We start from the raw sequence: 14886 nt of genomic DNA, 5'->3' as shown, positions 1-14886 counted from the left end.
GTGGAGCAGCTAGCACTGCAATAGGTTTGCCTTACCCTGTTACAACTACTAACGAAACCTAAGAGTATTATTGCATGGGACTCTGAGCATGTATTTTATTTAGATCATACTAAGCATTACTGTACGGTATTAAAAGTTACAAAGTGTTCTGAGTGGTCACATGGTAATGCTTACTACTATTTTTTAACACGATCTCTTATGCACAACTTGCTGATTATTAATCCTAGCCTAGCACTGCACCAGAGTTGGTTCAAGCCTCCAGTGTGGTGCCATCAGGTGACTGTTGGTCCCAGTCCCAACATTACACCAGAGCCAGTTCAGGACTCTGGTGCAATGCTGAGGCTGGAACCAACAATTGGCAAGCTCTGTTTGCTTTGTTCCATGAAGACAATACAAGGATAGCTGAATACATGTTACTTAATATGATCTGGAGCACTTCCTTGCATGAGAAGTCTTAACTTTGCTTCAGTATGATGGCACCTAACACATATTTTACTGACTGAATGTGAATACTCTTGCATTTTATGTGCAGTCAACATATCCTATGTGTAACATGTGCCATGGCCCTAACTAGACAACGACAATTTCATATCCTGGCATCTGGTGATTTCAAAATTTGGTTTAGTTCTACAACAGAACAAAACCAAACTCTTTCAAACATTAAAAAAATATTAGTTTTCAGAACAATATTTGTTCCCTTTTACTCAGAATGTGGCTGTGGGTGGGTAAGGTGTTCTAGGCTGTCTAGAACTGTGCTGCTCAACTGATGGCCCATAGGCTGAATTTTGCCCCCAGCATGACTGAATCTGACCCATGAGGGGATCCATGACAAGAAGCTTAGCCCAGCTTGTCCACGTCCTTGACCTATGCCGTGCTGCTGATCCCCTCTGCAGCTCTCCCTGCTCTATCTCCTTCTCCATGGCAGGCAATCACTTTCCTCCCTCTCCTGCACTGCAAGCACCTAACCCACCATTCTAAAAAGTTGAGCTCCACTGTTCTAAATCATAAGGAACACTGATTCAACTCCCCCTTCTGCCTGAGTTACGGCAGAGGTCTTCATCCCAGGACACTCTGAATCAGCCAAAGTACAAACAGGCTTTCCCCATACTAGTCTAATGCTATAATCTCCAGGCTATAGAAAATAACAGTATATTTTCACTTCTCTCCAGTTTTTTTCCCCGCCAATGAATCCAATATATCATCTTAGAAAGTTTCAGTTTCATCAAAAATATTCCAACCATCCCTAACAGAAAGTAAACTGCACATTCCTGTGAGGCAGAAAAAAATTCTAGATGATCCCAGCAAGTTATAAAATTTAGAACACAGAAAAAAACAGCTGTCAAAAAAGGAAGATAGTCTCAATGTTTTATATTCTAGTGCTATGACTACTTTTTAAGTAATTCTGGCCAGAAGATTTGTATATATTGATATGACTATGCTGCTTGGAGATTAGATTCTTTCTATCATTAAAAAAAATTGCAAATATGTACAAAGAACATATATATTTTTTTTTATTTATGCTAAGGTTTCTTTACAGTATAAATATATACATTTCTTTAAGCCAGAACTGTCTCACAAAAGAATCTCTTTTTAACAGAAAGGAGAATTGGGCCCAAAAGGCTAGATAGTTGCTTTAATATGTCTCGAGTTATGTTTATGGACATATTCCTTTTCAAAAACGTGCTCGCTGAAGTCAGTATTCATTCATAAATAAATATTAAATAAATGTGGATGTTTGGAGAACTAAAAAGAAATGATCAAAAAAAGTAAAGTTCAGAAAGAATAAGGTCTCATTGTGTGGTATATCAAGAGGAGTTGTGAACTGGAACAAGTGACAGCTAATAACAGAGGCAGTCTGTTTTTGGGCTCTTGTTGATATAGTTTCCTGCAGGGTCTTATTTACTAAAGTCACCAGCTGATCTTAGACTGTCACTTCACTTACTGACAGCTGAGCATATGCTTTTCTGTAGTAAGTGTGGCTGATTTAGACAACAATTAAACAGCAATAAATTAAGTATAATCCTCAAATAAAATTGTATCTAACTTGCCTGTTGCACAGTGAAAAATAAAAAAGGCAAGAATATGAAAATTGTTTTAAAGTTCTTGAAAATACAAGACGTTATTATCGATATTCATAAACTGAGTTTCCAAAAACAAAAGCATAAGCCATGTCTCCACTATTTCCTTTAGAAGTGAGACCTCATACTTCTGCAATAGTTACTTTGAAGGGACTCTGAAAAAGTAATTAATGAATTTTGAGCGCTCTACCCTTTGGGCCCAATTAAATTTTAGTGCTCATTAATTAGCAGTTAAACTTATTTCAGTTCATTCATCTAGAAAGTACCTTACAGAAAAGGACACCAGATATAGAGATTACAATTACTTGTCTTTAAAAAAAAATAAAATAATGATAAATAATAATAAACAGAGAGGGTGATAAAGTTTCATTAAGAAAATTATCTTAAAGCACATTTTTAAAAGAGGGTGAAAAATAATTGCTCATTGTGCTAAAGCTATGTTAATCTAATGAACCATGAAGTTTCCTGTAGCTTCTCAGTGGTAAAAGGATTTAGTATTAATCTGCTTCATTAAAAATTAATGAGGGGTAAATCAGCTGCTACTTAGTGTAATAGAAAATCATCTAAATACTGTTTGTAAACTACATTGCACTCAGTATGGTTGCTTTTATGCAGTGCCAAAAATAGCACAAGCAAATTGCCAGATGTTGATAAATGAGTCCTTAGCTTTCATTCAGAAGATAGAAGGAACTTTAAAGTCTGGTGTCAACACCCACTGTGTGAGTTTTATTTTTAATTGCATAATGAATTTGGTGTTGAGACAAATGAGATACTAATACCACACAGTAGTAGATACAAGTCTCTGCTCCCTCAATGAACTCCATGTCTCCGGGACCCATTCTACAGTCAGGGCCAGTGTGGACAAATGTGCAGGCTTTTGACAAATTTCAATTAATTTTCCTAGGTTACCCTGAGCAGAGAATATTAAGTCACTGGGAAGGATTGCTTTGTGTAAAGTCAAATTATCTGATTCTAATTAATGCTAATTAACATGTTAACTCAAAATTTATTTTTAACCTAATGACTGCAGCAGTCACAGAAGTGTTAACATACCTGACCAACATAGACAGGCTCTGTTAAGTTCATTTCCTCCTCCACAAAAAACACGTTCCACACCCAACCACGTTTCACTCTCCGGGCTGATGAAAAAGGTTGGTCTGTATTCTGGATGGCATGCCTTTGCGTACTTAGAAAGCAAGGCCATAGCTGAACCATTGTCAGCACAAGACATAGTGATGTATGACAATTCATGCTGAAACTTCCTTTCAATCTGTATTCATCCGTGGAAGGGGAAAAGGAAAGCTTTTACCATGCATCACCTTTCTTCTTTTACAAATATTGATTCTCTGCTAATCTATTAGGTGATTTTCAGTATTAAAAATTCTTCCTATTCCTGAAAGAGAAGAACCAGAACAAAGTCAATTTAAGCGTGAGAGATTTTATTAGCAACTCAAAGGCACGAAAGTCAAGTGTTCAAATTTCATTTAGATAAGCCTTTCAGAGGGACTTTCTATGCAATAAATAAATAAATAAAAGGAAACTCGTCCTTCAATTAATTCATCTTCCAAATTAAGCTGTGTCAATTAAATCATTTTCCAAATTGTATTGTGCAGCCTAGCAATAATTTTGGAGTAACTGCACATTTCTGCTTAGACAAGACTCATTTGGAGCTGCAGCCACAGAACTGTCTCATGGGCAAAAAAGTTGTTAGTGGCCCTAATGACTGCCAGCTGAAATTGAGAAGTACAGACATTGTTTAAAAACTTCCTCATTCTTTCCATCCCGTCTCACAAAAATCCTCAAGCCAAAAAGAGGAGACAAAGGAGCTGGCATAGGAAGAAGCAGCTGAAATATGCTTCTCTGACTAGGTCAACAGAACTTAACTGTCTTGGATGATTCTACCTCCTCTGACATTTCATGTTTTCAATTCACAGACAAAAGGAAAACAGTCTGGAAGCCCTTGTGTTCCAACAGTCAGTTTAATTGATGACATGAAATATTCTTTTGGTAAGCCCAAACCTTTTTACCTGATGTATTTTATTGTCATCTGCTGTGAGTGATTTCTGCATTGACAACCTAAACAAAATGATCAGTTAGAAATAATGCTCGACTAAGAATGGCCACCTTTGAAATACAGAATTCTGAAACGACCAGCCACAGACACACTTCATGTTTTAAAGGTTTGCTCTGAAGTGACTGGAAGTTGGGGTTCACTATGAGTTTATTCCATACCAGTCAGTACTTAGAATTTTAGGTAAAAGCAGCCAAACTGGAACATACATCCACCTATATATTCAGTTATCCTTGCATTGTTATCAAGAACTTATCAAGCTAGACATAAACTCTATACACAAACCCTTTACCGTGATTATGTTAAGAATTTATCCCAGAAATAACTAAAGCCATACCTCAGGGTCCAACCATTTAAAAGATAGGTTTGATTAAGATTTTCACAAGGTTGTATTATTAGAATGTTTCACATTTATATATTGAAAGTTAGTCATTGTTAGGCATAGTTAAGGAGAAATTGTTGATGTAATTTACATGCAAAACTTGATCCTTAGCAACTGACACCTTTTCTAAATTTGAATACACAGTTCATTAGAATATAGAACAGAAACTTTATTTTAGTGTTGCACATGTGGAGGCACAAACACCACCAACAAAAACCAGATGAAACAGTCCTTTCAGGACATTCAAAAAATAGTTTAAACATTGCTTAAGTCCATGGACAGGTGTTCAGTTTGGGCTTGGGCCCTTGCAGTTGCTTCTGGTTATATATCAGCTTGTTTTTTGTTCTGATATTGCTACCTTGCCCTCCTACTCAACAGACTACATTAATCATCTTATAGTGATAATTATAAGATAATTCAAGCATTATCTTTCTTACTGTTTGAATCCTAAGTGGTTATTAGTACACAAGCTTGTTAGTAAACACATCTAACACATCAACTTAATAAGGGTACAGAATATGACTCTGCTATTCTGCTACTCTCCACCCATTAAAATGCACTAGCAGCTGATCATCAATGGCAGATGATGTAAAGAATATAATTTCTCCCATATTTCTTTTAGGTGATAATGTGTACACCTAAGTATCATACCTCCAATGGTGGTTAGAAACTTTCATTGTACATCACTATCTTAAGGATGATAAAAAATATTCTTGGTTTCAGGAACTAAACCTTTTATAGTACATATGGAAAAACAGAATCCCAGTGTTTAACCATAAATATCCTTATGGAAAGGTAGCGAGGCACATGCCAGCACATGGGCATGGGGCACATGCAGCTTGTGGTGCGCAGGATGGGCCCAGTTCTATAGGCCCAGGGGGCTGATCTGGGCCATTTCATACAACCCACCCTGATCCCGTGTGTTATGTCCAGTGTCAGTTCAGCTGGCACTCTGTGGGCTGGACACATCCTGTGCTGGCAGGACACATCCTGGGCCGGACACATCCTGTGCTGGTTCTGCATACTGCATGTGCAGGTGGCCCAGCATGCCCTGTGCACAAGACCATCCTTGTATGCTGTTCCGGGATGGACTGATCCAGATTGTTTCCAAATTGTGCATAGGGCCAGCTGTGGGGAGTGGCATGCTTCATGAAGGTAAGCATGTGGGGCTCGTGCCAATCCAGTGACACACAGGACAAATCATACGGCTCCATGGGCCAGATCCAGTCCACAGGCCATAAGTTTGACAACCCTGAATCACCCTGTTGCACTACAGATTTATACACTTAAGAGCAGTGAGCCATTATGGTACATACAAAAAAAGTTTTAAGGTTCCAGGAAAAACGGAGTAATTCATGTTTCAATTAAAACCTTTTTTTTTTTTTTTTTTTTTTTAGATTGGCATTATATTATCTTTTATAGTGGACCTTCAGAGCCTTTATTACTTTTAATTTTCACTTGTATGTCTCTGGGAAATGGGGTTGGTAAATAATTTCGAGAAGCAAACTTGAAGATCTCCAAGCATTAGATACTTTGATAAACTCAGCTGTGCATTTGTTGTTTGATAACACATTGCTTCTATATTTTTATCAATTCTAGCAACATTTAAATATCATCAATCAATGATAATTCTACTGTTATACTATATCTTTTCTCCAAGAAAGATTTCTTCTAAAAATGAAGTAATGTGTACTAATAACCACTTAGGATTCAAACAGTAAGAAAGATAATGCTTGAATTATCTTTATTACTTCCATAATTCCTGAGGGATAACACATACATAGATCAGCCTGCATAATTAATGCATTTGGTTTGTCATTTTTCCTTGTTATTTAAAAAAAACAACAACAAAGAAACATATTTGTAAAATAATTTGTGTGAAACAGCTATCACTGTGTGACCAGTGATGGACATAATCCCATTCTAACTTCTGAAGATTGCTGAATTCCACAGGGAAGGAAAATAGATAGCAATTATCGTGGGTTTAGCATGATGGAATCTCTTCATTATCTTTTTTTCAATGCTTTTTAATTATAATTTTATCTTTGCACTCAATGTGAAGGCCGATGTAAGCTTTTCATTCTTCATTAATTTTAAGGATACTGTGCATAGTGATTAGTCAAAAAAGGTATACTTGATCCAGAACAGCTACTCTTAATCTGTGACTCAAACTGTGTCATTGACAGTGACTCTTAATCTGTATCACCCTGGGGTGCTGTAAAATCCTTTGAAGGGTGCCATGGGGTGTAAGGAGATATGCCTAGGTTTGTTGTTGCCCAGCTGCTCCTTCTCCCCTTGCCTTTCCACTGTTGGGCCCCTGTGAAAGGAACTAAGCACTGTATTAAATAGACGATAAAATGGAGTGCTGCTCAATTCACAAAAGTTATGGACAAGTGCCCAGAACATAAAGAGGTTGAGAACCACTTATCTGGAGGAATGTGTGTGATATTGGGAACACCTCATTCCTGGATTGTAATCTTGACTTCACTGATAACTTTCTTTGTGGCTGTAAATGTTCAGCCATAAAAATGCTTATTAAATGAAGCCAAAATAGGAGTAGAGGAAAAAGCACTAGACTTTTTAAAATTGGATTATTTTCTGTCATTGAAATTGTGTTTTATTAATTACATTTCACAAGCAGGTCTGCTGTATTTTTGTAGGAGTGTTGTGGAAATGCATTTGTGAATAAGGGTGAAGTTATATGTTATGCTTAATATAGACCATACTAATTTATAGGAGCTGGGATACCTGAACTCTACCTTTGCTCTGGGAGTGGTGCATCCTAGAATGAGAGAGCACTGGAACAGGTCAACCAGAAAGGTGGTGGAAGCTCCAACCTTGGGGTTTTCAAAACCTGGTTAGACAAAGCTTTGATTGGGATGATCTAGTTGGGGCTGGTGTTGCTTTGAGCACGGGGTTGGACTAGATGACCTTCTGAGGTCCCTTCCAACCCTAATTTTCTGTGATTCTATGAAATTGTTGATTTTCTCTCTGGAGCAGACTGAAGTTACCCTAATATGAGCTAGGTAACATGCCCCAGAGTTAACCTTTGTCTGAAGTGGCATATCTTTGACACACTCAGAGAGCACTTAGTATAAGTTAATCAGCTTTAACTTTCAGATGATCACATTTTAAGTCCCCTTAGTATGGTCTAAGGATAACATGTAACTTTCTTTTTATGTCTTTCTGTACACTCTTAGAAACTTAGCTAACATAGAGTTGAAGCTGGCTAGTTTTGCCTGATGCCCTTACAGAATAGCAATTCTATATGTAAGTCTGCAACTAAAAACTATGATAAAACTTTGATCTGGAAAGCTTGCAGAAAAGGACAGTTTTCTTGCCATTTTCCAGTTGGTCCAATAAAAGGTATCATTTTGGAACCAAGCGTTCTAGTTTTTTGTATGTCTTTGAAAACAAGGAATTTGAGAATAAAGCAGCCCAGTTTTATCATCCTTATTTTGTCCTCCAGAACTAACAGGAGCCAGGGTTCTCACATAATAAGTGGGCAAAAGGAATGACTAAGTAAACGTGCCATTTATTATTTTGTATTGTGTCCCACAGAATTTTATTCTCTCATTTATCTGCATGCACTCCACCTGCTGTTCTGTGTGTTAGCGTTAGTTGTATTGACTGTAAAGTTGTTAAGTAGGCATAGCCAGCTGGTGTTCACTAAACTCTTCCTAAATGCATCTTTTCACTTAATGAGGATATAGTCTGAAAGGATAAGTCTGGCTTCTCCACACAGTTAATAAGCCAAGCAGACTATTGTGCTAACATAGCGATATACTTCCAGGATCTGAGATAACTAAGTTAGCCCCAAATGAGCTATTTACAAAGCACTGCATTCTGCTGTGTAGACACACCCTAGGTTTTTTTCCTGTTGTACTTACGTGCCATGTCCCCTTAGTACCACAGCATCATTGGAAGGAAAGTTCTACAATGCCTGTTACAGATGCTTTAAGGGGAATGTCAAGCCGATCTGTGACTCATCAAAGGGATACAGCTCTCTTCCAAGAAAAAAAGACCTTTCTTTTCTCTGTAAATAAACCGAGGATCTCTGACCTCATTTAACTTATGACTTTTATACATCTAGAGATGTTGTATAAAATTCTCTCTTTTGCTTTTATTTTCATTTTAGCTCAAGTTTTAATGAGTATCTTTTAAGAAACTATTGTTGTTTAGGAAATTCCCTCAAAAGAATAATTCTGTTCAAAAGAATGAACACATCCATTCTTAATGGAATTTAGACACCTACTCCATTTAAGGTCCCTTTCAACAGTATATAAAAGTCTTCTCACTCTACTTAAGCAAAGCATAACAAGAGAAATCTAAGGACTCAGGTTCCTTTCTCTTGACTTAATGAGGGTGAGATCTACATTCACTGATGATTACCTGTTCAGCTCAGATAATATTTTTAATATTCATTCAGTCATTTCAATGTTCTTTTTCCCCCCACACTGTTTTCTTTTCTTTTTATTATTTTTAAAAATATGCACATCTTTTTATTGCTCAATTTCAGTATAATTTAAGTTGAAATTATGAGTAAATTTTACTTTTCTTGTTTTTCCCTTTTTGTTCATAACCATTCTCTCTCCTCCTTTTTGTATCCATACCATCTATACATCTTGCCATCATCACTGCCATAAAAATATTGATCTTACATAAATGAATCTAATAATTTAGTATCTTAATCAGGACTAAGTAAACAGTAGCTTTGGTTATATGATGCAAAACTGGATGATAAAAAGCAGTTGGTTATCATCAAGACATTTCTCTAAAATGTGTCCTAATATGATATTCTTCTATTTGTATAAACTGATGTGTATATTGTAGTTTGCATTTCTCTATCCCAGCCAGCATTTAACTTTCATAGAATTCACTTAAGTCACTGTGACATAAATTTCATTTCAACCTAATTGGTACTTCTTTGTTTCATTTGCAAGGCTGCTTCTGTACTGTTAAAAAGATCTCAGAAATATTATTTAGAATTCCCTAAGTAATTATGGGCCAGTAATTTGTGAAAAAAATAGCGTTATTGAAATGAATGAGCTAGCTGATTAGCAACTCTATATCCATGAATCCTAATCAGTATAAAGCTGGATGACAAGCAGTCCTGTCATTTAGACTGTTTTATAATGGTTTACTGATTATCTTATCAAATAGTGTATTAATATGGATAATCTGATCACAATAGTGTATGAGAATCTGTGACAGTACAAAAAGATCTAGATAACATTTCCTGAGACTAAAACCTGGCCCTCCATAGGAAGCAGATCAGTTGAAATGCATCTGCCCACACTAACTCTGATTGCTGTCATGTCCTAAACTGAACTAAATTAATCATCAAATAAACTGAGTAAAACAGTGTGAATAATTATGGCAAGCCTTCTGTCCACTTGAAACTGACTGATGCTGGTGTTCATGTAGTTTGTCCCCTGTGAACTCTGTCAGATCTGAATGATTGTGTGGCAATTGTGCTATCATTTCGGCATATGTATGTTGGCTATTTGTTGCAGTCATACATCATTTCTTACCTACAAGTCCCAATTCTAAGAGTTCAGCTGCAACACAAATTTTATTTTAAACATACAAACTCTAGATCTATATATTGGTTTGTCATGTACAATATGAAACACATTATTATGTAACTGAATGCAAATCTACCTTTAGTTTTAACAGCATAAACATGAAGAAATTCCATGGAGTCCAATGGAATCATTGCAGCTTTATTTCTGAGCATATGGCAACAGAATTTGGACCATTTCAAGGCCTAGTATTTATTAGCAAAGTTATAATGACAACAGGAGCATGAAGAGGTATCACACTGTAGCATTATATTAAGGATGTGAATCTGCCAAAGCTTTGAAACTTCATGAGGCAATCATCTCCTCTTGCTTTTTTCCCCTATAGTTGTCGCACCCCTTCCTATCATCTCCCACTCTCTGCCTTTTAGCTCAAGAGAGCAAGCAAGCAGCATGTGTCCAACACCAGAAATTCACTTTCACTTTGCTTCAGTAGCACTGTTGGCATAATCAGACCCTAGTAAAAGATGCTTCTTGCCCAGTCCTCCTTAAGCCACAACAAAAGATTTGGTCACTGTACCAAATCTTACAGAACTGAAGAATCACAATTTGGAGGGCCATGCTGCATTTTCTATGGACCCTACACTGGGAGACTTGGTAAATTAAGAGCAAATTGGATAAACTAGTAAATGAAGCAGTGTGTTTATTCTTTTTTGTCAAAGCACTTCCTCTTGGAACAGAGGTCATTTCCACTTAAAGAATCAGGCCTGGCTTCTTTTTGTTCAAATATAAGAAAGCTCATGTAGCTTCTTGGGAACTCAGAGGATGGGGTGAGTGTCTGGACTTTTCCAGCCCTGGGCTATGCTTCAAACACACATAGATGCTCACAAAATCTAGCTGGGGGTCTTCTAAACCCTAGCATCTAGCTGAGGTCATCTAAACCCTAGCATCTAGCTGGGGTCATCTAAACCCAGCCCTCTTTCCTGCCTATGCAGGTGGTCGGACTCGATGATCTATTGAGGTCCCTTCCGACCCTAAAATCTATAAATCTATGTATCTATGAAAATCAGGCTTATCCATTCCCAGTCTAAGTTAGTTTACCTCCTCAGGTGAATTTACATAGATTGGGGTCCACCATTTTTTTTGCCTGCTTTAACCTCTCTGAGCATCTTCATGTTTAGGCATTTAGATCAACCTAACCCTACTTAGGTCAATCTAAATGTAACTTTGTTACAAACACAATTTCCTATTTTCAAAGTTAGCTTAGTTCCATTGGCTTTTGATGAGCCAGTTGTCAAGAATTTTCAGAGACATTAGTGTGTAGGGGTGCACATTGTGCAAGGTAGCTGGATAGCTCCTTGCTCTAAAAGAAATCCCAAATGACATTTTAATTGGTTCTTTTTGTTCAATACATTTTTAGAATAGAGCCTTCTCTGATCTACTGATTCCTGAGGCTACATTTTTCTGGAACCAGATTAAGCATTAGACTCAACTTTTCTGGACTGAAAGACCTTGCTCAGAGTCGCATCTACAGGGCCTACGTATATTTCCCATTTGCGAACACCACTGCCACTGCTTCCATCATTATGTTTCTGAGAAGAGCAGAGGAAGGTGAAAATCCTGGTGCTTCTGGAATGGGCACCAACCCTAGGTGCCTATTTAGGCAGGGGTGACAGGATGGTCCCCACACTCCCATGAAGTCTGCACCCCAGCAACAGAAGCAGACCCACAACATTGCTATTGCAGCAGCAACCAGACACACGGACACTGCGCTGCTGATGCAGGTGCAACCACCAAAGCATGTTGACCATGCAACAGCAGCAGTAATTCGGGATTGCTTCTGAGACCCCAGATTAGGTCAAACTCTCACCTCCCCTTCACTCTCAGGATTCCCTCCCCTATGGCTTTCAGTTTAACTTTCCCCCCCTGCTCCTACTCTCCCACAGGATTTGCCTAGGCCACAAACCCTACTTGTTACATCTCTTTGCTTGTGATTGGTACTATAGTAAGCCAAGCATTTCCTCCTCTTCTCCCCACAAATGCAGCTGCCATCACTGCAATTCTTGTGGCATTCTAGAGAGAGCTGGAACCTCGTATTCCATACCAGCCATTTTTGGATTTCCTACCTTAACAGAGAGCTATCTGAAGATAGCACCCTTTCCATCCAAAAGCATAGGCATAGGATAGGAAGATGTCACCCACACCAAGTTTTCTGGGTTTTCTGAGTGAGAGAAGAGCATTGATAGGACTCTCTTCAAAGCAAAGAGCTCTGTAAGGCAGCTGCCTACTCCTTGAGTATTGCAGTCTCTTGAAATAGTGGTTCCTCCACTTTGGCTTTATGTACCTAACTTGTACAAAGGACAGATGTGGACAGAGGTTGAGAATGGATAAGGCTGTAAATAGTTATTGTATATATGGCCAAATAGGATCCCACATTATATTAATACATTCTCATAATAATCATTCCCCTTAATAGGTTCCTGTTAGTTCCCAGAGTTGATGGTCCTTGACTAACACCAATAGACTATAGCTGAATGATTTTCATAAAGTATATTTCAATTCTATGTTTCAGCTATGAATGGGAATGGAGCCTCTACAGAGGAGCTTGCCCACATTCTAGGGATGTGCTAAGGAGCAGCAACTCTTTCTGCATATCCCCCTGGCCAATCAATAGGTGTACCATCCTCACTGCTTATGAAAGCAGAGGGAAGTCTGCATCCTCAAAAACTGAAATAGGCATTTTTGAGTCGTACAGAATTTGTATCTGTGCTTGTTTTGCAAGGGTTTTATATTTGTATTATTCAATATATGCTTATAGCCTGATCGTGATTTTTAAACACACACACAAATGTTGTTTTGGCTTATAAACTATATTGTAAGAAATACTGCTGCCATGAAATACTTGATATAAGGAGTTCAAAGTTGGAAAAAAATTCTGAGTCAGAACCTTGATCGGACAATAACACAAAGGAGTTTATACATTTTGACTATAGATATATAACTCAAAAAAGGGCCAACTCCTAATCACTTTGGATTATTTAGCTTTTGGCAATAAAAACTCTAGATCAGAACTTTAATACCTCTGATTCAAATTCTGATTAAAAATAATATTTACTTCTGAGCAATGACTAATAAATAATTAAAGTTTTGCTCTTTTACATAGATTAGTATAAAACTAAATCTTTTTTTCAACTAATGTGTAGTTAGAGAAGACTAAGCTAAAGAAAAATTGAGATGTTTCCTTGTGAATTTAATATTATGACAAATTATTTTCATTTTTTGGTTATTCAATAACTACAGCAATGTTATTTTATTTAGAGAGCTCAGAAAAAGAAATCAATTTATAAACAGATGCTTGGACTCTTAAAATTCACTTATGTCTGTGCTTGAAATACAATGTATAAACTAAAATTAGGTTTAATTATAACTTTCCAAAAATATTACTTCCACTTAGAATCTTTTAAAAGATAGTTCATCCATTGTATATAAGAAAATCACAACTAGATATTTCTGTGTAAAAAATAGAACTCTCCTTAAACAACTATTTAGATAATGATAAAAAAAACAAACAAACCCAAACACACAAAAAAAACAATACTCTTTGCTACTGTTCTCAAGTTCTATTCTACAAAAAATCCAAATCCAATTACAAAATGTTTGATTCACTGGGCAAATCCTTCAGGAACATTTTCAACTCTGCAGGACACCACTGACTACTGTAGCACCACTTGTCAACATAATGATGTAAAAGACCACATTCTGTGATTTCACGTCTGAATCTCTTTGTGAAATGATTTTCAGTCAAGCGCTTTCTATGACATTCTAACCTATTTCTTTAGGGTTAGATTTCTCTGCATTTATGTTAACGTTTATGTTTTTCCTGTTACAAGGTCAATAGCAAAATCAATTCCATCCCACTACCAGACGAGGGATAGAAGTTACACATAAACTGGTATAAGTGATCTCAAACTGGACTAAACCTGTAACAGAACACAAATTCAGTGCACATAGACCACTTTCAAAATGGCAAAACCCAGTTAAAGCTAGATCTGGATGGATGTGTAGTATCTAATTTAATCATTTTAGGTTGGATTGGTTGATTGAACTCCTGTTCCAGATCCCCTCCTGATTCAAGTTAGGTCAACCCCTAATATCCCAGGATGCTTTGTGGCACCCTGCTAACCCCACTCACAGGGCAGATGGGCTAACCTCTACCTTTGCTCCACACCCCTTCATGCTGCCTCCATCTATCAGTCCAGTGGGGCAGTGAGGTGGAGATGGGAGAATGGAGCACTCCCACCCCAGCCCTATGTCCCCCTCAATTAGGTGTTCTATAGGCCTGTGCGAAGTGGCCAGTATTCGATTTGGATTTGGTCAGTTCAGGGAACAGTGATTCGATTTGGTGATTCAAATCATTGTCCTGAATCAACTTGGCCGAATCTGATTTGGAGATTTCGAGAATCAGTTTAATCTCCGAATCACACAGGCCCCATCCCCCACCTGCTCTCCCAGCCCCAGCTCTTTAAAAAAAAAAAACCCACACTCACTGGCTCCTGCCAGGTGAGGGGTGAGCCCTGCTGCGCCCCATTGCCCCTCACTGCTTGTGGGGCTCTCCTACAAGCTCCCAGAAGCCCTGAGGCTGCTGCACCAGCCAATGAGTCCAGTTTTTTTTTGTTTTGATTTTTTTTTAAAGGCCGGGAGCTGGGGTGGGCATGGCAGACACGAGGATGCTGAGGCAGTGGGTGGGGGCCAGGGGGCTCATGGCAGAACCCCCCATGCAGCGTCGGGCAGTGGGGGGCAGCAGGGATTGCCCCCCCTGCCTGGCAGCACCCG

General features: G+C 38.0%; 1 protein-coding gene across 2 annotated transcripts in view; it reads right to left on the bottom strand.

Annotated features, from left to right (window-relative positions):
- The window catches only part of LOC102386194 (cadherin-19), a 92204-nt gene that overhangs the window by 56236 nt on the left and 21082 nt on the right, over positions 1-14886 (bottom strand). For both annotated transcript variants that reach the window (XM_006028543.3, XM_025209969.1), the window contains exon 2: positions 3132-3471. In XM_006028543.3, coding sequence (XP_006028605.1) covers positions 3132-3329 — 198 coding nt within the window. In that variant the 5' untranslated portion in view covers positions 3330-3471. The remainder of the gene's footprint in view (positions 1-3131; positions 3472-14886) is intronic.

This window comes from Alligator sinensis, unplaced genomic scaffold, assembly GCF_000455745.1.
Source record: "Alligator sinensis unplaced genomic scaffold, ASM45574v1 scaffold813_1, whole genome shotgun sequence".
NCBI lineage: Eukaryota > Metazoa > Chordata > Crocodylia > Alligatoridae > Alligator > Alligator sinensis.
The sequence above is the reverse complement of the archived record's forward strand: the minus strand, read 5'-3'. Positions and strand labels throughout refer to the sequence as shown.